This window comes from Pelecanus crispus, chromosome 20, assembly GCF_030463565.1.
Source record: "Pelecanus crispus isolate bPelCri1 chromosome 20, bPelCri1.pri, whole genome shotgun sequence".
NCBI lineage: Eukaryota > Metazoa > Chordata > Aves > Pelecaniformes > Pelecanidae > Pelecanus > Pelecanus crispus.
In genome coordinates, this window is record NC_134662.1 from 3,567,100 (window position 1) to 3,588,038 (window position 20,939).

The 20,939-nt window shown below is 63.5% G+C and overlaps 1 protein-coding gene across 1 annotated transcript; it reads left to right on the forward strand.

Annotated features, from left to right (window-relative positions):
- Positions 1-1,145: 1,145 nt before the first annotated feature.
- TLE2 (TLE family member 2, transcriptional corepressor) lies at positions 1,146-19,605 on the forward strand. Its single transcript, XM_075723671.1, has 20 exons — positions 1,146-1,171; positions 1,256-1,353; positions 2,059-2,122; positions 3,534-3,578; positions 5,629-5,691; positions 5,924-5,998; positions 6,464-6,656; positions 8,909-8,925; positions 12,408-12,509; positions 12,879-12,923; positions 14,223-14,363; positions 15,496-15,637; positions 16,498-16,658; positions 17,078-17,154; positions 17,549-17,798; positions 17,976-18,223; positions 18,336-18,483; positions 18,570-18,720; positions 18,881-18,957; positions 19,043-19,605. Exons 1-20 carry the CDS (start codon positions 1,148-1,150, stop codon positions 19,148-19,150), a joined length of 2,229 nt encoding a protein of 742 aa, XP_075579786.1. The 5' UTR covers positions 1,146-1,147; the 3' UTR covers positions 19,151-19,605.
- The last annotated feature ends 1,334 nt before the right edge of the window (positions 19,606-20,939 follow it).

Consider the following 20,939-nt stretch of genomic DNA (forward strand, 5'->3'; position numbering starts at 1 on the left):
GGTGCTCCCCGCCGCCCCGGGCAGGCGAGGGCCGGTCCTGGGGCAGCCCCTGGCGTTGCGCTCCCTGCAGCCCCGCGCTCAGCCCCCGCAGCGTGGGGGCCCGGCCGGGCGGTGAGCCGGTGTCCCTGCGCACGGGGGCCCCGCGGGCCCCGACTCGCCGGCTCGGTCGGGCGCTGTCAGGTCGCCTTCGGTTGTGCTTTCGGTGCCCCCGCGCTGCCCCGCCGGTGCAGTATCCGCCCGGAGCGGGGCGGGGGGGGGCGGTGGCTGCGGCCGGCTGTGCGCCCGGGGGACGGGGGTGCTCCGGGGAGCGGGGATGCTCTGGGGAACGGGGGTGCTCCCGGCTCCGCCGCTCTGCTCCCGGCTTTGCCCAGCTCCGGGGCGCGGCCCCCCGGAGCCGCCGGGCCGGGGGACGTACGGCAGGGGGGTCCCGGGGCGAGGGAGGAGCCCGGGGAGGCGAGCGGAGCGGCGGAGGGCCGGGGCAGCGGCGTCGGCGGACGCCCGCCGGGCCGTTCCGTTTGGCCCCGGAGCAGCGGCTCCAGCGCCGGCCCCTCCCCGGGACTCCCTCGGTCTCCCGGCATCGTCGTGGGAGCGTGGGGTCGGGGCGGCCGCCGCGGGCACGGAGCCGGCGGGGCGGGAACTCCGGTGCTGCCCGGGCGGGCGGCGGGGCCGCTCCCTCCCTCCCTCCCGCCGCGCCGAGCCCCGCGGGGCCCCGCGTCCTGCGGGGAGGCGCCACCTTAAGCGGGCGCCGGCGGCCGGGGCGCTCGGGGCCGGCGGGGCCGGGCGGCCGCTCCTCCAGCCGGGGACCGCCGGGGCCCCGCCGGCGCCGCCCGCGCCCGCCCCCTCCCCGCCCCCGGCCCTCATGGGGGGCGAGCGGAGCCCCCGCGGCCGGCGGGCCGCCAGCCCTGCCCGCCCGCCCGCCGGCAGCCGCCTTGGCCCCGCCTGAGCCGCTCGGCGCCCCCGCCGCCCCCCCGCCGCCGCCGCACGGCCCCCCGCGGCCCGGCCGCCCTCCCGCTGCCGGCGTCCAGGCGAGGGACCCCGAGGAGCCCCGGAGCCCGGCGGGGGCAGCTCCCCCGCCGGGGGCGGGGAGACGGGCGGGGAGCAGCGCCCGGGGAGCGGGGGGGCCGGGGCGGGGGCCCGGGCGCTCAGGATGTTCCCGCAGGGACGGCACCCGGTGAGTACCGGGGCGGGCGGGGGCCGGGCTGGGCGAGGGCTGTGCGGCGGAGGCACAGCCGCCAGCCCGGCCGTCTCCCCCCAGACCCCCCTCCAGCCCGGGCAGCCCTTCAAGTTCTCGGTGCTGGAAATCTGCGATCGCATCAAGGAGGAATTTCAGTTCCTGCAGGCTCAGTACCACAGGTGAGGGCGGGCGGAGCGGGGCTGCAGGGCCGGGAAAGGAGGGGCGGGCGGGGGACCCCTGGTTTAGGCGGGGGTGTAGGGGGGGGGGGGGGGCGAGGCAGGTTAGGGGCAGGAGGTGCCCGGGGTCAGGCTGGGCTGCGGGCAGGGGCTGAGGGCCCGGAGAAGGGGCGTAACGGGGGCTGAGGGCCCGGAGAAGGGGCGTAACGGGGGCTGAGGGCACGGGGGGGGATGGGGCGCAGACCAGGGGGTGAATTGGGGCAGGAGAAGATGGAGACGGGGGTCCGGGTGAAAGGAGTGCTTGGGGAAGAATGGGGGGGGGGGGGTTAGGCTGAGGGGTAGCATAAAGCCGTGAATTGGGGTGCCAGGCCTTGAGGAGGGGTCCCAAGGGGGAGACCACCCATGGTTTGTCTCCCCCAGCTGAGCTGGGTACGGGGCGACGTGGAGGGGGACGGGAGCGGAGCACGGGGTGGGCGCCATACACCGGCGGGGGGGAGCGGGGGCTGCGTGGGCAGCGCAGCTGCAGGGGTTCGGGTTCCCCAGGGCTGGCAGCACCGGTTGGGGTGGGCGTGTGACCCCCACCACGGCCCCGTGAGGCTGCGGGGGGAGGCAGGAGATGTGTGGGGGTCACAGGGTGGAAAGCGGGAGCTGGGGGGACGGGGCAGGCGATGTGGGTCCCGGAATGAAAACTGTGGATGCTCTTTGCAGCTTGAAGCTGGAATGCGAGAAGCTGGTGAGTGAGAAGACGGAGATGCAGAGACATTATGTCATGGTGAGCTACCCCTGCCCCGTCCCCCGTGCCTCCCCCAAAGCATCCCTGAGTGCCGTCCTCCGGCGAGGTGCCGGGCTCTGGGGCTCCGCTCAGCCAAACGGGCCAGCGGCCTCCCTGGGCCACCCCTGCCCGTGGGGAGCTTGCCCTGGGGCCGGCCTGGGCGCTGGGGCTGGCGGGGGTGAGTTAGGAAGGAGTTAATCGCTATTCCTAGCAACGGCTGGCTCTTCTGCTGCTGTCTGCTGCCACTCGGTGCTGCTTGAGCCCAGGAATCGTGCCATAGGTTTTGTCTCTCTTTATTTTCTTTTTTTTTTTTTTTTTTTTTTCCCTTTTTCTGTTTGGCTTTTTAAGAGCGCTCTCCCCTTCCTTCCTGTCTCTCTCCCAAGGCAGGGGGCATGTCTCGGAAGCGGGACCCCAAGGCCCGTGGTTTGGGTGGAAGGGGAAGCTGCCTTTAGAAGGAGCAGGGCAGGACCCCTCCGCAGTCGCCAGCGCGGGGTTCGTAGCCCCTGGCACCGACCCGCCCCGGGCACCGGCCAAAGCCAGACCCGCCGGGGGCCCTGGCAGGAGGGGGATAGCTGCTGGAAGGCAGGGAAGAGGATGGGAACTGCAGAGCCGGAGCAGCGTTCCTTCTCCTTCAGCATCTGACATTACTGGCCCCTCTAGGGAAAGGGGGAACCTGAATTATGCTATCCAAAAGGCAAACAGACCTAAACTTGGGCAACCCCCATCCCCTGGGTGCCGGCAGCCCCATCCATGAGGCTGGGGGTGTACTGGGCTTTATCGGCATCGCAGGGCATGTTCCCGTCACCAGCTGGGATCCCTGCCCGCAGCCCGGAGGCTCCGGGGGCCCCCAGCAGTGAGCTGCCACCTTTGAAATGGGCTTTGCTGGAGGAAGGGAGGTGCTGCGGTCCCCCTCGTCTCCTCATTCTTGGGCGAGGGGACGGGGTCTGCCGCTGTCGCTGCTGCCAGCGTCCCTGGTGACTGGCGAAAGGTGTAACCCGGTGTCACCTTTGCTTTTGCGCGGGTACGGCTACCCGCGTGCCTAGACGGGCAGCCGCATCGGGGAGCGGGTCTGGGTTAGGAGCAGGAAGGGACAGTCTGGGACAGGAGGGGGTGTGGGGGGCAACGGGGCTGGCTTAGGCGTGCACGGAAACTTCGCTGTAATCATCGCAGGTGTTAATCAGCCTGCACCGTGGCTGCTCCCTGCCTTGTCCCGGCCTTCTGGCACGGGGCTGCGCCCGTGGTGTGCTGGGCAGCCGTGCCTCGTGGGCTGGGGGGAGCAGGGACCCCCGGCAGCGGTGGTGGAGTTGGGCTGGGAGGAGCAGGGGTGGGCCGGCTGCTGAGCCCCTGGCTGGTGTCGGGCCGCTTGCTCCGGGCAGCTCCTAACCAGGCTGTGTTGTGATTTTGCTCTCAGTACTACGAGATGTCCTACGGGCTGAACATTGAAATGCACAAGCAGGTGAGCGAGATGGGATCCGGGCCAGCGGCAGGGGATGGCGGGCAAGAGGCCGAGGACAGAGGCGTTGCTGGAAAACGATCTCGCGCGTCCCCGCATCGCTGTAACGGCGCAGGAGACGTAGCCCAGCGCGGCGCGAGGGGCTGGCCCGCAAAGGGCTTCGGCCGCTGCCGGGACGTGCGCTGTTGGGCTCGGGTCGGTGCCTTGGGACGGGGCCTCCTCCCTGCCGCCCCAAAGCACCTCCGGAGCCTGGCCGCGAGGCCTGGGCACGTACCTCGCGCAGGGCTCCCGGGGCCCGGGCGCGGCTGCGGAGCGAACGGCAGGAGCTGGAGCCCAGAGGCAAAGGGATTTTCTCGTCTCTTTTTTTTCTTTTTCCCTTCTTTCTCTTTTTTCTTTTTCCCTTCTTTCTCTTTTTTCTTTTTCCCTTCTTTCTCTTTTTTCCTTGCCAGAGGAGTGTTTTCACCCTTTCCTGGTTCCCCTTTTGTTCCAGCGTTAATTTGCTTTCCCTCTTCAGATTTATCAATCTAGTCATCACGGGCTCTCTGCCAGGGAAATTAGTTTGGACCAATGCCTGACAAAGTGGCAAGTCAACTGCCATATTCCTCCAGCTGGCTCAGCCCCTCCGAGTTTGCTCCTTTTGTTAGCAGGGAGAGCACTAGAGCCTGCGAGCACATTCCTGCCATCCCCACGTGCTCCCAGCTCCGGTGGGACTGGGACCCAGGGGTGGCCCGAGCCAGGCGGGGTGACAGAGGCCACGGCGATGGTTGGGGAGAGGGAGCCCCGGCGCACCCGGCTCTGGCTCCTGGCTCTGCGTGGGCAGGAGAGGTCCGGAGGACCGGGATGGGCTCCGGCTCCCGGGGTCCCGTGTGGGCATCGGGGCGGTGGCTGATGCAGCAGCCGGGACCCACGGGTGCCCGGGGTGCTGGTGGGTGTGGGCGTGCTCCCCAGGGCGCGGGCAGCCTTTGGGCGCAGCAGGTACATGTTCCCTTTGTTCTTTGCCGGCTTTGTGCGTGGTTTGACCTCTCTGCAATGCTGTCAGGGATTGTCGGAAACCTGAGATGAGAAAACACTTCAGGGCAGCCAATCCCTTTCCCTCAGTGCCAGGGTGGATTTGCAGCGGGTGGGGGGGGATCAAGTTTTCCCCCAGAGGCGCTGGTTTTCTTTTGGAGAGGCTGGGCTGGAAGCCACAGCCCCTTCCCTTGGGAAATGCCGCTTACCCCGGCGGGGACGAGGCCGGGCTGTGGGTCTGTCTATAACTGTGGGTCTGTCTATAACCGCGGGCTGAGGGGACGCGCCAGGTCCTCTGCATTTCCTCGTTGCTGTTTGCCGGGCAGGGGACAGGTACCGGGGTGCTCTGTGCCTCCAGTCCCCCCTGGAAGGAGCAGGGGGAGCTGCCGGTGGCCTGGCGCTTCGGCAGGGGTGGGAGCGGGAGCCCCTTCTCCGGCTGGGACAGCGAGGACGGAGCGGGTACCACGGTCGGCGCCTTGCAAGCGTGATGCAGAGAGGGCTGAATTCATCTGTGTGAATTCTGCGTCCCCCTTGCTCTCCCCCGGCTTCGAGTCCGATGTTCAGGGAGAGAGCGAGCGGCACGCCGGTGGCCCGCGGCCAGCGCTTGTGGCTCGGCTCTCCTCCTTCCCTGCCAGCCTGCCCGCTGGCTGCGAGAGCCGCAGCCCACAAAGCCAAGATGGGTTTGGGCTGAGCAAAGCCAGCTGGGCTGGGAAAGGACTGACAATTCGGAGCTCGGCTTGGCCTGCATCCACCGAGGGCCTTAGGAGTCCGGTTCCTTCCCGTGTGCCTGGGGGAACCTGGCAGCCTGGGAGGGTCCCCCAGCCCTGGGCAGAGTCCCCCCCTTGGCAGCAGCTTGGGAAATCCCAGCAGGGACGCGGAGGCAGCAGGAGGATTTGCGCTGAGTGGGTGCGGGTGGGGAGAGTTTCTCTCCTGCACAGAGGCTGCGTGCGTCTGCAGGATGCTCGGCTGCCCTCCTCTCCGCTGGAGGGGCCGGGCCGGGGCTCAGAGCCCTGCCATCCGTGGTGATACCTGCTTCCTCTTTCAGGCAGAGATTGTCAAGAGGCTGAGTGCCATCTGCGCCCAGATCATACCCTTTCTGACGCAGGAGGTAAGCGGGGAGGCAGGGGACGTGCACTGGACCGCTTGGGCTTCTCTCAAGGCCCTTGGGAAGGGGCAAACCTGAGTCCAGCCTGAACAACGGGAGGTTTTTTGGGGGGAAAACCCCCAGCTGGAGGGCTGGCAGAGGGGGCTGCACAGCACCAGGAGCTGGGGCGACGCTGGGCCGCGTGGTCCCTCTGGCCAGGAGCGTGGCGTGACGTCCCCGTGCTCTTCCTTCCCAGCACCAGCAGCAGGTTCTGCAGGCTGTGGAGCGGGCCAAGCAGGTGACCATGGGGGAGCTGAACAGCATCGTCGGGGTGAGTCCCGCTGCCCGGCCGCGGGCGAAGGCTCTTTCCTGCTCGGGGGTTCAGACCACACTGTGCAGCGATGGGGGAAGCCAAGGTCTTTACTGCTTCCATAAGCCCAGGGCTGGTCCCCTGCAGCGAGAGGGGTTGCCACCGTGTCCCAAAGGCGGTGGACGGCCTCTGGGATCCTCCCTGGCCCCCGCCGCCCGGAGCAGAGCCACGGCTCGGGCTCGTCTGCCATGTGTTGGGATCACGTCTGCAGCGGGGAGGTACTCGAGGTGCCCTGGGTGGAAGGAGCAGGCGATGTGACCTGGACTGTGCAGCCTCGACAGCTCTGCTCCCCTCCTTGTCCTTGCGTTGCGTCTCATCCCATTGCGCTTTGCATCGCAGTTCGTGCAGGAAGCTGAGCGGTGCCGGGCATGGCTGGCTGCGGCTGTCTCCTCCCGGATCGAGGACCATTTGCTCTTTCTCTTTCAGCAGCAGCAGCTTCAGCACCTCTCCCACCACGCATCCCCCATCCCGCTGACACCCCACCCCTCCAGCATGCAGCCTTCTAGCCTGAGCGGGGTCAGCAGCACCTCAGGGCTCCTGGCCCTCTCGGGGGCATTGATGGCACAGTCTCAGCTGGCTGCCAAGGAGGACAGAGTGGCCCAGGATGGGGAGAACAGAGGTAAGGGGAAGAAGCACAGCTGGATTAACCCTTCCAAGGCTGGCTGAGTCAGTCCCAGAGGCGCACAGGCGGCGCTGGGAGGGATCCTGTCGCCTGCTCTGCCTGTTTCCCAGGGCTCCTCAATGCCTGGCAGCTGCTCCCTGGGGCTAGGCGGAGCGGCAAGCACTGCGAATGACAGATCCAGCTAATTAAATATCTGCAGCCCCGGGAGGCTGGCTCTATTTCTGACCAGGGGAACAGCTGCCATGCAGTGAGGATGCGCGGCGGTGGGAGGGGGCGGCTGCGTGTGTGCCCCAGATGCCGGGCAGCAGGGCTCGGGGCGCGTGCATCTTCCTGCTCCCCTGGGTATTTCCAGCGCCCGAGGGTCCCCCCTCCACGAGGCAGCTGCGCGGGCGTGAGATCCCCGCCACAGAGAAACCCTCTATTTACACCAAGGTTTACACCAGGTGAAGTTCTGATGCCTGAAGCCAAGACTTTAAAGGGAAAATAGTGTTGCAAGCCCCTGGTAGAAATTGTGGGAGCCACGGGTCTGTGGCAAGGAATTCGGAAAGCAGAGCCTCATTGCGAGTGGGGTGCCTTGTAAAGAGCAGTAATTCCTCATCCGTATGGGTGCCGCCTCCTATCAGGATTACAAAGTGCTTTAGAAACATCATCAATATTTAATCATCGTTAAATCAGTGCTCTGAATGCTACTGGCAGGCCTGGGCCAAATTAATAACAGCACCCAGCTTTGCGGGTGGCTCGTTGCTATTGAAGTGCTGCATGAAGGAGGAGCCGCTCCAAGCTCAAGTCACCTTCTGCAGAGCACAGGCGTCGGGGGTTTTTGCTGGCAGAAAGACTGAGGCAGGGACAGAGGGCTCTGGGCAGCGGGGCAGCTCTATGGACTGGAAATAAGCAGTAAAATTCAGCAGCCGTAGTGATGCTCCTCTGCAGACTCCGCCGGGGAAGGTGCTGGCTGCTCCCGATGTCCCCGATTCGGGTAACGGCAAAACTGGGCAGCGCAGGGTTTGTTGCGTTTTCTTAATGATCCGGTTTTGCTTGTGAGATTTCAAGGTGGTGAAAACAGCAGCAGGAAGCTGTCCGTGTCCACTTTGCGGGCCTGTACGCAGGTGTCTGCGGTTTTAATTCTGTCAGTGTCTCTTTAAGGATGGCCTTCCCCGAAGGAGAAAAACAAACTCCTGAAAGAGGATAAAAGCAGGCTGTGCTGTCCCTGCCTTAACCCTTAGAGACCCGGGCAGCCTGTGCTTCCAGCAGCAGCTCCCGCCGTGCCCGGCCCACAGCTGCTCCTTGGCAGGGGCATCCCGCTGTGGCAGAGGGCACGGAGACACCCAGAATAATTCCTTTAAAAAAAAAAAAAAAAAAAAAAAGTGAAATGCTACATATGGCTTGGGTTAATCCCTGGTGCTCTGCTATAGTGAGCCAGAGCTTGCGCGGCTGAAGCTGAGCCAGGGCTGAAAGTGCTGATGGCAGGCACCCAGCACCCGGTCCCTCTCCCTCCCCTTTCCCCAGCTTCGTGCTGACCGTAGCCCTGGAGCAGCATCGCACATGGAGAGTCCCTCAGCTCCTGGGACCCGCCTGCCTCCTTCTGCCGGCGGAGCCTGGGACAAGCTCGTTCTCTCCAAATGCTGATGCAATCCTTAGGAGCGAAAACCAGCCAGGGAGGGTTGCTAGACCCTAGCCCGTAACCCTGTGCTTAGGTTTGTAGCAAATGCCTGGCGCTTCTTCCTTGAGCCCAGGGAGGTGGCCCTGTTTTGTTGTGCATGCAAAAAAGCCTCGGAGGGTTTCCAAGCAGGGCTTTTTAGCATGGCTTCCGAAGGAAAGAGGATGGGTGTGATTCAGGAGGTCTCAGCTGGCTGGCCGGCTCCGTCCCCTCCTGACAGCCTTGGATCTGTCGCCACGTCCAGGGAAGAGATTCCAAAGCTGGAGTGAATTTTGTGAATTTCTTGAAAGTAGGTGGGGGGTTAAAGCGATTCCCCCTGCTTCCCTGAGGAACGCCAATGTGCTCACCTCCTATTAGACATCAGAGAATCCATGCTGCAGATGGGCAAAGCGGGAGAGCAGGCGTGATTTTTATTTTTTTTTTCAGCCTGTGTCCCACTCTTTCCTCCGTGTTGCCCTGCGGTGCCCCCCTCCCCTCTGTACCTGGGTACTTGGGGCACAGCCTCCACATTAACAGCCTCTTCCTCTCCTCCCCTCTGCCTCGCTGACACGGACCTGCCCGGACGCTCTCCCCGCGGCCGCCTGCGCTCCAGAGCACACCCCGAGCCGGGTAAGTCGTGCCGGCACGCCTGGCTCTAGGGCCGGTGGCCGCAGCTGGCCTTGACGCGCAGGCGAGGGGACAGGCTTTCCCTCCGTGGGGCTCTGCCTGGCAGCCCGCAGAGTCGCTTTGAGCATCTCCAGCGTGCTCCAGGAGGGAGGCAGAACTGGCTGCCGGCTCCTGGGAAGGGCTGTGGGTGCTGGGGGAGGCTGGCTGTGGGGAGAGCGCCCGGGGACAGCGGTGGGCTTGGCTTTGGGGCAGCCGGGTGCTCGGAGCTGGGGCTGGCACCGCGGGCAGGCACAGGGGCTGCGGCTTCTGCAGGCGCTGCAGCCGGCTCCCTTGGCAAGCGCTCGCAGTAGGATTTCCAGGAATGTTTTGTTTCCTGACCTTTTCAAAGCAAACAGCCCAGAGGTAGCTGAGCTGTCCTGTCTGGTGGCAGCCTGCGAGGCCGTGCTCCAGCACAAGGGAGGCAGCGGCAGGGGCTGGGGTTTTGTTCGCCTGTGTGGCTGGGTTGGGGTTTTGGGGTTCCTTGGGGAGGGGAGGCAGCTCTGCGGGGAGAGCAGGTCCGTGCTGTTCCCTTGCGCGCCGCAGCCCAGGCACCCTGCTCTCCTTCTGCCGTGGGCTCCGGCTCTCCCATTCATTTCTCCTGATGTGTGGGCTCCTTTCCTCCCGCTCCCTCCCCAGCTTGGTGGGTGAGGGCAGGGGATATCTCCCCCTGCCACCCTGAGTCACCTTTCAGGGCTGGCTGTGTTTGCGCACGAGGTGATGGGGGTGACAGGCTCCCGGGACCGGCGTTCCCCTGCGGACTGTTTGCAAGGGCTCGGCGTGGCAAGAAGGTAAGGGCAAGCCACGAAGCTGGGGGTAGGTGGGGAGAGCAGCTTGGGCAGCTCTGCCCTCTCCCGCAGGCAGCGCACGGGTCCTCACGAGGCTGGGCCAGGTCTCTGGATTTGAGGAATTTTGGGGTCATCCCTATTTCCCAGTGGAGCTGATTTCCCCGAGGGCTAGAAGGAGCCTTCTTCCAGGCCAGCCTAACGAAGCGGGCCCTGACCCACATCCAGCTGTGCGTTCCCCCCTTGTTTATCCGGGACAAAGTGTCCAGCCCTTCCGCTGCTGCTCCTGAGCAGGGCCCAGCACTTCTGCCCTGGCTCCTGGGGCAGCCCGGTCCCTCTGGCAAACCGCACCGCGTGTGCAAAGCCAGCTTGAACCCCAGGGCTGTGAATGCCCGAGCTCCAGACCCGCTCCTGCACCCGAGCTGGCATCCACTCCGCTGTCACATGCATGGTGGAGGCAGCGCTGAAATGCAGCCATGTCTAGGGTGGAACAGAGCCGTGTTTGAACTCCACGGTGCTGCAGGCTGGAGAGTAAATCCAGCTGCAGTGTGGAGGGTGGGAGCAGCCAAGTGGTGAATATGTGTGCATAGGGATGTAGGGGAACCAGGAGAACATCTGAGCAGAGAATATAAGACAAAGGGGCTCTGCTTGTTGTAGCCCCCGTTCCCTTTGCTGGCTTGGACGGGCTGTGTTTGCGTTGGCGTTTTGTGGCTGAAGGTTCTGGGCCACCTCAATTCAGAGTCTTTGCTCATGCAAGGATTTAAAGGTTGAGGGCTGCTTCTGAAATAACCAGTTCTGTCCTTTTCAAGGAGTTTCCAGTTTAGGAAGCAGGCTGAACAGGTCTCCTTACCTACGTCCAGTGCTGCCAGCCCCTCTGCAACCCTTGGCTGCACCCTCCCTTTTAAGATACCCCCCAGCCTGTCCTGAGTCCCGGCTCTGTGACTCCCTTCCCAGGCTCCATGCAGCAAGCCAGAGCTGCAGGTCCTGGTACAGGCAGGGGAAGGAAGGGTTAACAAGCCCCTCCATTGGGGAGCAATTGACATTGATCTTCACTGGCTTGCAGTCAGGTGGGAGAGGAGGAGGGAGAGATGGTTGCTGCGTTGTGCAGGATGGATCACCCCTGTGATCCCATATACACCCGGGTACCTCCTCCGGAGATCCCAGCGACAGGGAGCATCCTTTCTGCTCCAGGGTCCTATGTGTCGAGGCTCTTAATCCTACTGAGCTGGAAACAATCGTCCGTGTGGGACCCCTGGGATGGGGCATTTTTTCCCCGACCCCCAGCACAAACAGCTCTGCAGAGCGGTCCTGGGAAGGTCGGGGAGCCGTGCCCCCGACACTGCCCCGTCCCAAGCACCCTGGCCGCTTTTGGAGCGAGGACAGCCTCTCCTGCAACGGGTGTCAGCCTGGGGTTCCTCTTGTTCGCACGAGAGCCAGGGGCTGCGGGTGGGCAGGCACCGCTCGATTGCGTTACCATCCTCCGAGCAGCGAGCGTGGCGGGCGGGAGGGGGTTTGGGACACCGCTGCGGCTGCCGGCAGTATCTGGGGAAGGGGCGTTCGTCCTGCTCGGCCCCATCCTGCTTTCCAGCCCGCTGGCTCCTGCAGCGGCAGGGTTAAGGTGAAGTAAATGCGTCGCCAGTGGGGATTTTCCATTCGGCCATGCCTTGTTATCTCCCAAAGGGGCGGATCTGCTCTCCAGCCGCGCTGGGGATGCTGCCTCGCTCAGCTCCTGGCTTCACGCAGCCCTGCGTGCCGGCGGCTGGGCCAGGGCACGGCTGGCCCTCCTCATCCTCCCCATCCCTGTCACAGCAGGGCTCGTCTGCCAGCTGGGGCTGTTGCCCCCCTGCCCCGTTGCCCACCTCTCTGCTCTGGCAAGGAAGGGGAGCCTCTGGCTTTGGGGTTTTGGGCAGGGCTTTGTTCTCTTCCTCCTGCCCGCCAGGCAGGGAGATGCTTTGCCAGGGTGGAGGCGGTGACGGGCTGAAGGAGCCGCTGTGCCCTCCCTGGGAGGGGCTGGGCCCCAGGTTTGAGAGGTGAGGGGTGGGCAGGGGAAGGGGTGAGGGCAGCTCGCTTTGGAGCCGCTCTGGGGCCGAGCTGGGACAGGGGGGTGATGGCGTGTTGGGGCTGCAAGTGGGTGGTCTCTGAGCGCCCTAAAAATGCATCTGCCTTCTGCCCACGCCAGGAGACTGTGGGCAGCCAACCCCCAGGGCCGGTCCCTATCCTGCTTCCCTTCTCTCTGCCCCGTCAGAGCTGAATGGGTGAATTTGGGCTAGAACCCGGGTCTGGAAACATCTTCCCCCAGCCTTGCTTAAAGCGCCAGACTAAACCCCATCTCTGCTCCCACGTACATTTAGATCTTGGACGACTCTTGGCCAAGGGCGCACTGGATGCCAGTAAGGGGATGCCCCAGGTATCGGCGCAGAGAGGGAGAGTAGTGCCTCCCCCTTTAGCCCTGATACCTGCTTGGGGGGGGACAGGGGACCCCCGCCCCCCAAGCCGGCTGTGGCACCGGTTGCGCAGATAGCTGCCTGGATGCCGGACACCGGCTGCGTGCAGCCAGCAGCGCTGGGAGGTCTCTTCCAGAGCAGAAACGCATCTGGCAGGGCTTTGCGGGCTGTCTGCTCTCCCGCTGGCTCACACGCCTTCCTCTCCCCCTCTCTGGCTCAGAGCGTTTCTGCTTCCCCTCCCGAGAGCCTGCAGGATGAGGAGCGGACAGGAGGCACGGGGCTGAAGCGGAAGCGGGAGGAGAAGGACCTGCCGGGGCATTATGTGAGTGTGCCGAAGAGCGTGGCCGTGGGAGATGGGCCCGGGTCCTGGGGGTGTCCGGGGAGCTCTGTGCCTGCCCCGGGTACAGAGGGCTGCGAAAAGAAACGAAGAAAATGAAGAGCCCAGGGGAGGCCAGAGGGTTGAGTTGCTGCCTGCAAGGCGTGGTGTTGGTCCACGAGAATCATAGAATCGTTTAGGTTGGAAAAGACTTTTAAGATCATTGCGTCCAACCATTAAAATGATGTGATAAGAGAAGTGCAGGAGAAAATGGGGTCTCTCTGCTGGCTGGGGTCCTGTGGGGCAGAACCCAGGGTTTGGCCCGGCCTCTCCCACTCCTGACGGAGCCTTTCTGGGTTTCTCCCGCTTTTGCAGGATAGCGATGGGGACAAGAGTGACTACAACCTTGTGGTGGATGAGGTAAGCCCACGCCCTTAAGGGCATGCTGAAGCCTTGCCGGGTATCCAGCTCAAGCTGTAGTCAGCAGGTTTAGGACTCTGGTTCTCGAGCTTTGGGGTTTCTTAGGCTCTGGGTCATTGCTGCTGGGCAGGAGTGGCCGGCCAGGACACGTGCCAGCCCTGCCCCGCTCTGTTCGTGCCAGCCAAGGCTGATTCCGATTTGCCGTGCTCCAGGTTGAAGGTTGTGCCAGCCGGGGCTCAGCTTTGCCAGCGATAGGCTTGGCTCCGCTTCACAGTCCTGTTTCAGCCCCTCTCCTGTAGCATCCCATATGGGGCGGCCGATAAGCTGGGACAGCCCCAGGGAGCTGGGCTTGCTGCTGGCAGCTCACTGCGCGTGGAGGTGGCAGGAGCAGACGGGCACGCTGCGCTGCCTTTGGCAGGAGAGCTCGCAGCGCAGCCCCGACCCAGCCCTGCCGGCGCCCGTCCGCGCAGTTACGTGCGGTGCCTGGCCTTGACTTCAACGCACCGAGCCCGTGTCCGTGTCTCCGTGCAGGGGGGACGCTGAATTTCGGTCTCTTGCGACCAAACTGCCAGGCGCTTCTGGTACAACCTTCCCTGACCACCAAGGCAGATACAACAGTACTTTATCCCAGCCCCAGCTATTCTTGGTAGAGATGATGTTTTTGGGGACATCCCTTTTCCTCCCCTGGAAGACTGGAGGGATGGACAACGCCCGTGATTTTTTTTTTTTTTTTCCCCCCTCCTGCCACTTCCCAAGAAAATTTAAGCCCTGAAAGGAACATCAGCAGGGATTTCTGCAGAAAACGACACTTATAAAAACTGCTCATCGGTGTAATTATGGTGATAAAAATCACAGCCCTAATTGAATGGTTATAGGAGTGCAAGAGCTGATGGGTGGCCTTGGCTCTGAAATGCTGTCGAGGGGCTGCCAAAAGGCCCTTTCTCAGTTCCTTGGGTGTGCTGGTCACCGTCCCTCCTCGTGAAGGCATCCGTGGCCACCAGTGAACCTGCCGTCACCTCTAATTTTGTTCAAAGAGGAAAAATCGAGGCGGTTTCTCATCCAGGGGACCACAGAGCAGAGCTGAGGCCTCGAAGCGGGTGCTCCTCGCTAATGGCTCTCGGCCGGACGCGGGACGGCGAGTGGCTGGATGAGCAGCTTGCCCGGCAGGCAGCGGGGAGCAGATGGGGCCCCATGGTGTCTGCTGGGCTCCAGGCCCCAGGGGTGGCTTTCTTGTTGTGCCTGCCCTCCTGTGCAGAGGGACTGGGGTTCCTGCTCCCCAGAGACCTCTTCTTCCCACAGGATCCCCCCTCGGAGCCCGGCAGCCCCGGCCACGTGCCCAGCAGCCGGCTGCCCCCGGCTCGCCGGGAGATGCCCGAGAGCCCTGCCTCCATCGCCTCTAGCCGGAGCACAACACCCCTCAAGCCGAAGGACCAGAGTCTGGTAGGGAGGCGCGCGGGCAGCCCGGGGCCGGGGGTGGGCAGCGGCACCGGGGACGTGGCTCCGAATTTCTCTGTGGCCCATCTGCTGCAGCCCAAAGGCAGGTGAGGGGATGCCAGTGCTGAGCGTTTGGTAGCCACCGCCGGATTCCCCAGCACTGGGAGCAGAGCTCCGTGCCCTCGGAGGGAGGCGAATCATCTGCTAGTCAGAGGCCTGGCTTTGCAGGTATTTTCCATCCAGCTGCTTGCAGGATTACCCAGAGCTGCTCATAACAATTGATTTTTCTTTGGTGGTTTTGTTTTTTTTTTTTTTTCCCCCCCCTTCCTCCTTGCCAAGCACCAGCCCAATGCTCAGATTGAAACATCAGCGTGGGGAAAGGGGGAGGGATGTTTCTGCCACTCTTCGGCCCTCCCAGCCACGGCGGGGACCGAAATGCTGCATCCCTGCCACCCTGGGGTCAGGAGCCGGCTGGGGGCCGCGGGGAGCAGCGAGCGGTGGCTCCCCAGCACAATCGGATTAGAGCAGACAAAGCGCCCTGAGCAATCTGCCAGCGCAGCACGTAGCTTTTCTCTGTTATTAATTTTTTTTTTTTCCTTTGGTGTCGACAAAATCCCCAGGCAGAAAAAGAGGAAGAAATAGGAGAGGCAAGGAAAAAAAAAAAAAAAAAAAAGAAAGGAATGAAATAGCTGTGGGGATCGAGGAGGCCGGTCTGTCCCAGGCGTCTTCCCAGTCCTGCTCCACGCAGGCTGGGGATGGGGGTGCCCCCCGCATGAGGGGGGTTTGACGTGAGGGAGCGGAAAATTGTGTAATGGCCCCATGGGACCTTGTGCCAGTGGCCGGGTGCTGCAGGGGTGCAGGATTGTGGCGGTTTGGGGAGATGCGGGACTTGCCTTGGGCATTTGCACCCAGGGAGGGGAGCGGAGACGTGGGCCTCCTCCCACGCCGTGGGACGGGTGTGAGGAGGAAAGGAGCGGGGTTCGGGTCCAGGATGGCCGAGTCCGCGTCCAGCTCTGCCCGGGAGCGGTGCCTCTTGGTGCCCCCCTCCCCTCCCGGGTGGTTCGAGGCTGCGGCGCGGGGGATCGCTCTCCCGGGCAGCGGTCTCGCCTCTGAGGCTGCTTCTCCCTCTGCCGTGCAGACCGACCCTCCAGGCAGCGCTCCCACCTCCAAGCCCTCCGCTTCCTCACCGCCCCACGACTCCCTCACGCCCGGCCCTGGGCCCAGCTCGGCTGCCCTGCTCCGGCAGCCCCCCGCCAAGGCGCCTGCCACCGACACCATCAGTGAGTGTTTGGGGACGGCGGGGGGTGCGGTGCGGTGCTGCGGACGGCGCCGTGGGGCTGGGGCGAGGCAGGGCAGGATGCTCTCTCCCATCAGCAGAGCTGGGGCGACCGTTTTGCTCCGTGTAATCAAACGTGTCGACCACGGCCAATGCGTGCACCTACGTGCAGTTACCACGTACCCAACAGCCGACGCTTTCCCGGCGGGCTCAGACGCGCTGGAGGTGGTGTGTCATGCCCCCTTTTCCTGCCTCAGTTTCCTTGAAGACGTTTAGGGAAGCCTTGGGAAGTGCCATCTGGAACAGCTTGGCCACTGTCTGGCCAAAGGGACCAGAAGGTGGTAGGAGGAGGACAGCTAGCCCAAGGGAGAAATAGAGCCAGGACTGGAGACGTTAAACCCTTGTCTGGCTAGAAAATTACAGTGGTTTAGCAAAAATTGAATTGGAATCGATTTTAATAAACCACCGAAACCCTGGAGGTAGAGCCACTTAGCCATCAACTGCAAATAATTTGGCCTGGCCAAGGCTGAAAAGGCGTTGGCAGCAGCGAGGAGGGTTGCTGTGGGTTAGCGGCTGGTCCGGGGTGCATCCTTTGGAGGGACGGAGCCATTCGATCTCCCAGTGCTGGCTCTGCATCCCAGGTCCCTGACTGATGGGACCCGGGGGCTGCCCCTCTCCTTTGGTTTTTGGCTCCCAATCCATTAGCTGCTGCCTGCCCTCCTCCTGATGCGCTCTTTCATGCCAGCCTTGGTGCAGAGGTGACGCTGCCTTTTGCTGCCTGGCTCCTGCCAGATGCCTTTCCCTCGGGTGATGCTCGCTCACACCCGTCGGCCAGGGCCAACGAGTGGGTCTCTTCTCGTCCAGCTCTCCGCAGCCCGCTGAGCATGTCCAGCCCCTACACGTCCTCCTTCGGGATGGTGCCTCACGCCACCCTCAACGGGGAGCTCCCAGCCCCCAGCATGTACATGGGCATCCACCTCTCGCCGCAGGTCAGCAGCGCCGTCATGTATGGACGGTCCCCGATGGTAAGTCGCCGAGGGACGGGCCCGATCTGCTGGCGTGTGTCGGCTCTGCCGCCTGTCCCCTGCTTTTCTGGGTACGCACCGTCCCTGACGTGCGGTATCTGCACTGCTGCAGTGAGCTCAAGCCGGGGGGGTGCAGCCGTAGGAGGGGCTCCCTTCTGGAGGTGTCCGGGTTGTGGGGCGAGTGGAGGCTGCAGAGCTCTCGGAGAAGCCCCAACTGGTCCCGCTGGTCTGTAGCTGGGTCTTTGGGAGCCCATTTTGGCCTTTGTCACTTGCATGTGGAGGAAGCAACAAGCAGGGACCTTGCGCAGAGCCGGGCTGGCCCCCTCCCAGGGCGTGCGGGGAAAGGCGTGAGCCCGACCTTCGTGCCCGCTCCCGGAGGTTTGGCGCTTTGCTCATCATGTGCCCTTTGCTTTGTGCAGGTGGCTTTTGAGTCGCACCCTCACCTGAGGGCTTCCACCATCTCATCGTCGCTCTCCACCATCCCCGGAGGGAAACCGTAAGTGTGGCTCCACGCAGGGGCTGTGGGGAGGGTGGGCAGCAAGGGGCTGAGCTGGGCAGCACGGCGGGGGGGATCTCCTTCCCCACGGCTCATTCTAAACCCAGCAGTCACCCCTAAAAATGTAACTCTAGGTACCTTGGTGCAGTGATAAATGGAAAAGGTGTAGGGCAGGGCAGGGCCTGGCTGGAGTTTCTCTCCACTTGCGAGTCCAATGCAGTCGTTTTGTTCCAGGCAGCTGGTGGTAACAAGGAGCTGGTTAATTATAGCCCTCATTAGCTGGAGGGCACTGCGCACCTTCCACCTGGCTCAAGCGTGGCTAATGGGAGATGTCGGCTCCTGCACTCAGGCATCATGTAGGGATCGTTCAGTCCTCTCCTCTGCTCCCTTCCAGTGCCTACTCCTTCCACGTCAGCACCGATGGGCAGATGCAACCGGTGCCTTTCCCACCCGACGCCCTCATCGGCTCCGGCATCCCCCGCCACGCGCGGCAGCTCCACACCCTGACCCATGGCGAGGTGGTCTGCGCCGTCACCATCAGCAGCTCCACACAGCACGTCTACACGGGGGGCAAGGGCTGTGTGAAGGTGTGGGACGTGGGGCAGCCGGGCACCAAGACGGCCGTGGCTCAGCTCGACTGCTTGGTAAGGAGGAGGAGCAGAAAAGCATTTTCTGGGGGCTGGGAAGAATGTGTCCCCGTTACAATGGAGGGTCCTTTCATGTCTGTGATGAGAAAAGGAGATCTGTCTCCTGTGCCCCCCGCTCCCCATGCAATGATCAGCTCCTTCTTCATGTGCTCCTTTGCTGCAATCCTAATTCAGAACCGCGACAACTACATCCGCTCCTGCAAGCTGCTCCCCGACGGCCGCAGCCTGATCGTCGGCGGGGAGGCCAGCACCCTTTCCATCTGGGACCTGGCGGCCCCCACGCCCCGCATCAAGGCTGAGCTCACCTCCTCTGCCCCCGCCTGCTACGCCCTGGCCATCAGCCCCGACGCCAAAGTCTGCTTCTCCTGCTGCAGCGACGGCAACATCGTGGTGTGGGACCTGCAGAACCAGACCATGGTGAGGTGAGCCCGGGGCAGGCGGCACAGGGCAGGAACATGGAGGGGATGCTGGCTCTTAGGGAGCTGGTAGCCCTGATGTCTGTGCCCTCGCCCTCTCTGTCCCCCTCTTTCCCAGGCAGTTTCAAGGCCACACGGATGGGGCCAGCTGCATCGACATCTCTAACTACGGCACTAAGCTGTGGACAGGGGGGCTGGACAACACGGTGCGGTGCTGGGACCTGCGGGAAGGGCGTCAGCTGCAGCAGCACGACTTCAGCTCCCAGGTAGGGGCCGGGGCTGGCCGGGAGCACCATGGGGCCGGCCGGGACCTGCCATGCCGCTGCCCGACCCTGTCTCTCCCCTCTTCCAGATCTTCTCCCTGGGGTACTGCCCGACGGGAGAGTGGCTGGCGGTGGGCATGGAGAGCAGCAACGTGGAGATCCTGCATGTGACCAAACCCGAGAAGTACCAGCTGCACCTCCACGAGAGCTGTGTCCTCTCCCTCAAATTTGCCTCCTGCGGTAGGCGGGCGCCGTGTTTTCTGCTTGGGCTCTGTCGACTTTGGCATGGGTGGGGGGGGTGGCTCCATACAGCCCCAGATGGCTCCTTTTGGTTCCCCTGCCATGCTCAGCCCCCCTGAATGCAGTCCCAAACACTGACCCGCTTTCTCTCCTGCCCCAGGGAAGTGGTTTGTGAGCACCGGGAAGGACAACCTGCTGAACGCATGGCGGACGCCCTATGGAGCCAGCATCTTCCAGGTGCGGATGCGGCATTTGGACAGGGGGGATGAGGGTGGCTTCAGCTGCCAGTGCTGCCCTCACCTCCTGCCTCTCTCATGTTCAGTCTAAAGAGTCCTCGTCGGTGCTGAGCTGTGACATCTCCGTTAACGACAAATTCATCGTTACGGGCTCCGGCGACAAGAAGGCCACAGTGTATGAGGTGGTGTACTGAGGTCCCTCAAGGAAGGAGCCAGTCCTTGCCCAAAATGGCCGGGGCTGGCAGAAGCCTCCCACACTGGGCCAACCCTCCTGCAGTCCTGCTCTCCCTCCTCCTCCTCCTCGCCTTTCAGCTGCCAAAACAAGGCCGGGACACTGGCCCCGCTCCCCTGCCACTGCTCCTGCCCGACACGTCGCAGAAGCGAAGGGGAGAGCTGGACGTGAGCACTTGTCGTGGCCAGGCATCCCCCAAAGCCGGGCAGGGGCATCCACACCGTGTCTGGCCCTCAGGGTTGGAGGCACGGGGAGCTGGAGGGCTGAGAGAGGGACTGAGCTGGTGTTGCTCCTGAAATACTGCTACTGATTTAATAGCACCCATTTTCTGCTGCAGAAACAGCTGTAAATTATCAGTAAAGAAATGTATTTAACTGTGTTTTCAATCCCTTACTAATAAAAAGGAACAAAAGAGTGGCTGGTTGGTCTGGTGTGGGCTGGGGGCTGATCTCACTGCAGGAGGGATGGAAACCCACCCCTGGGGTGCTGCCTGCCAGCCCCACCTTCCCTAAAATGGTGCCTGCAGCTCTACCTGGTGCACTGGGGGCTCAGCCCCCGCCTGGGGTGGCAGCGGGGGTGCGGGGCCCTGCGGCAGGCAGGGGGACCGAAGCAGGAGCTGCTCCCATCGCACATCCCCTCGCACGTACAGAGCAAGGGTCGCCTCGGCCGTGGCTTCCCCAGCCAGCGCTCCCGGGCAATGGCTGGGCCATGGAGCTGGGGAGCCACCCTCCCTTGGCTGGTGACGCCGGAGAGACCTTTCCTACCGTGGCCGCTCCTGCCCTGGCCACCCGCCCGCCACAGCGGCCCCAGCTCTGGCACCGCCGCAGCCGCAGCCCTGGCTCGGGGCTGGATGCGGCGAGCTGCGCCTGAGGGCTGGGCTGGGGGCAGGAGCACGTTGCGGCCGCCGCGCCGCAGCCGGCAGCACCCCGCTTCCCTGCCAACCCTTGCCGTGGCCGCTGCCGGTGGGCTGCGCTCCAAGGCTCTCCGCAACAGCCCTGCTTCCCCCACAGCCGCTCTGGCGGGCGGCCAGACCGATAAGCCAGCGCCGACTGCTCACATCTCATTTCCTTCGAAAAACTGCTTCCTCCAGCGCCGGCCTCTCCCCGACACCCTGCAGAGATGGCGGCTGCTCCAGGGCCCGCACCGCACGGTTGCGGGCGGCAGCGCACCGGCCAGGGTTGCTCTCCACTGCGCACCGGACCGATGCAGGCAGTGCAGGCAGCGCAGGGTGCAGGCAGCACAGGCCCTGCTGCCCTGCCGAGAGCGGCAGCAAAGCTGCCCCGATGCAGGGAAGGGAAAGGAGCAGCGCTGCGGCAGCCCAAGGGGACGGTACTAATGCCCCATCTCACCCGGCTCCATCCCACTGCCACAAAGTACCAGGGCTGCAGCCCAGGAGGAGGCAGAGCTGTGCTTTTTTGTTGTTTGTTTTTATTATTAAATACACCCTAGGAGGCACAGAGGGAGATGAAGACAGAGCCCATCCTCCCCAGCCTGGCCCAGAGCCTTAACAAAAACAACACAAAAAAACCAAAAAAAACCCAAAACAACAAAAAAAAAGAAACCAAACCAAACCCCCCCCCCAAAAAACACAACAGAAAAATTAAAAAGAAAAACAAACAAACCCCCCCCCGTCCTCAGAAAACCCCAAACAAAATTAAAAAAAAACACCCCACCTTAACACTGCCAGACCCGACCACCCCCCCCCCCCCCCCCCCGCCCCCTTCCCCAGTCCAGATTTAGAAACAACCCAA

What these genes read in the sequence shown, in the direction of transcription:
- TLE2 (XM_075723671.1), top strand. Translation starts at nt 1,148, where the DNA reads ATGTTCCCGCAGGGACGGCACCCG. An exon ending in ACCATCCCCGGAGGGAAACC is followed by an intron (nt 17,155 to 17,548) that starts GTAAGTGTGGCT and finishes GCTCCCTTCCAG; the next exon opens with TGCCTACTCCTTCCACGTCA. An exon ending in ATGGAGCCAGCATCTTCCAG is followed by an intron (nt 18,958 to 19,042) that starts GTGCGGATGCGG and finishes TCTCATGTTCAG; the next exon opens with TCTAAAGAGTCCTCGTCGGT.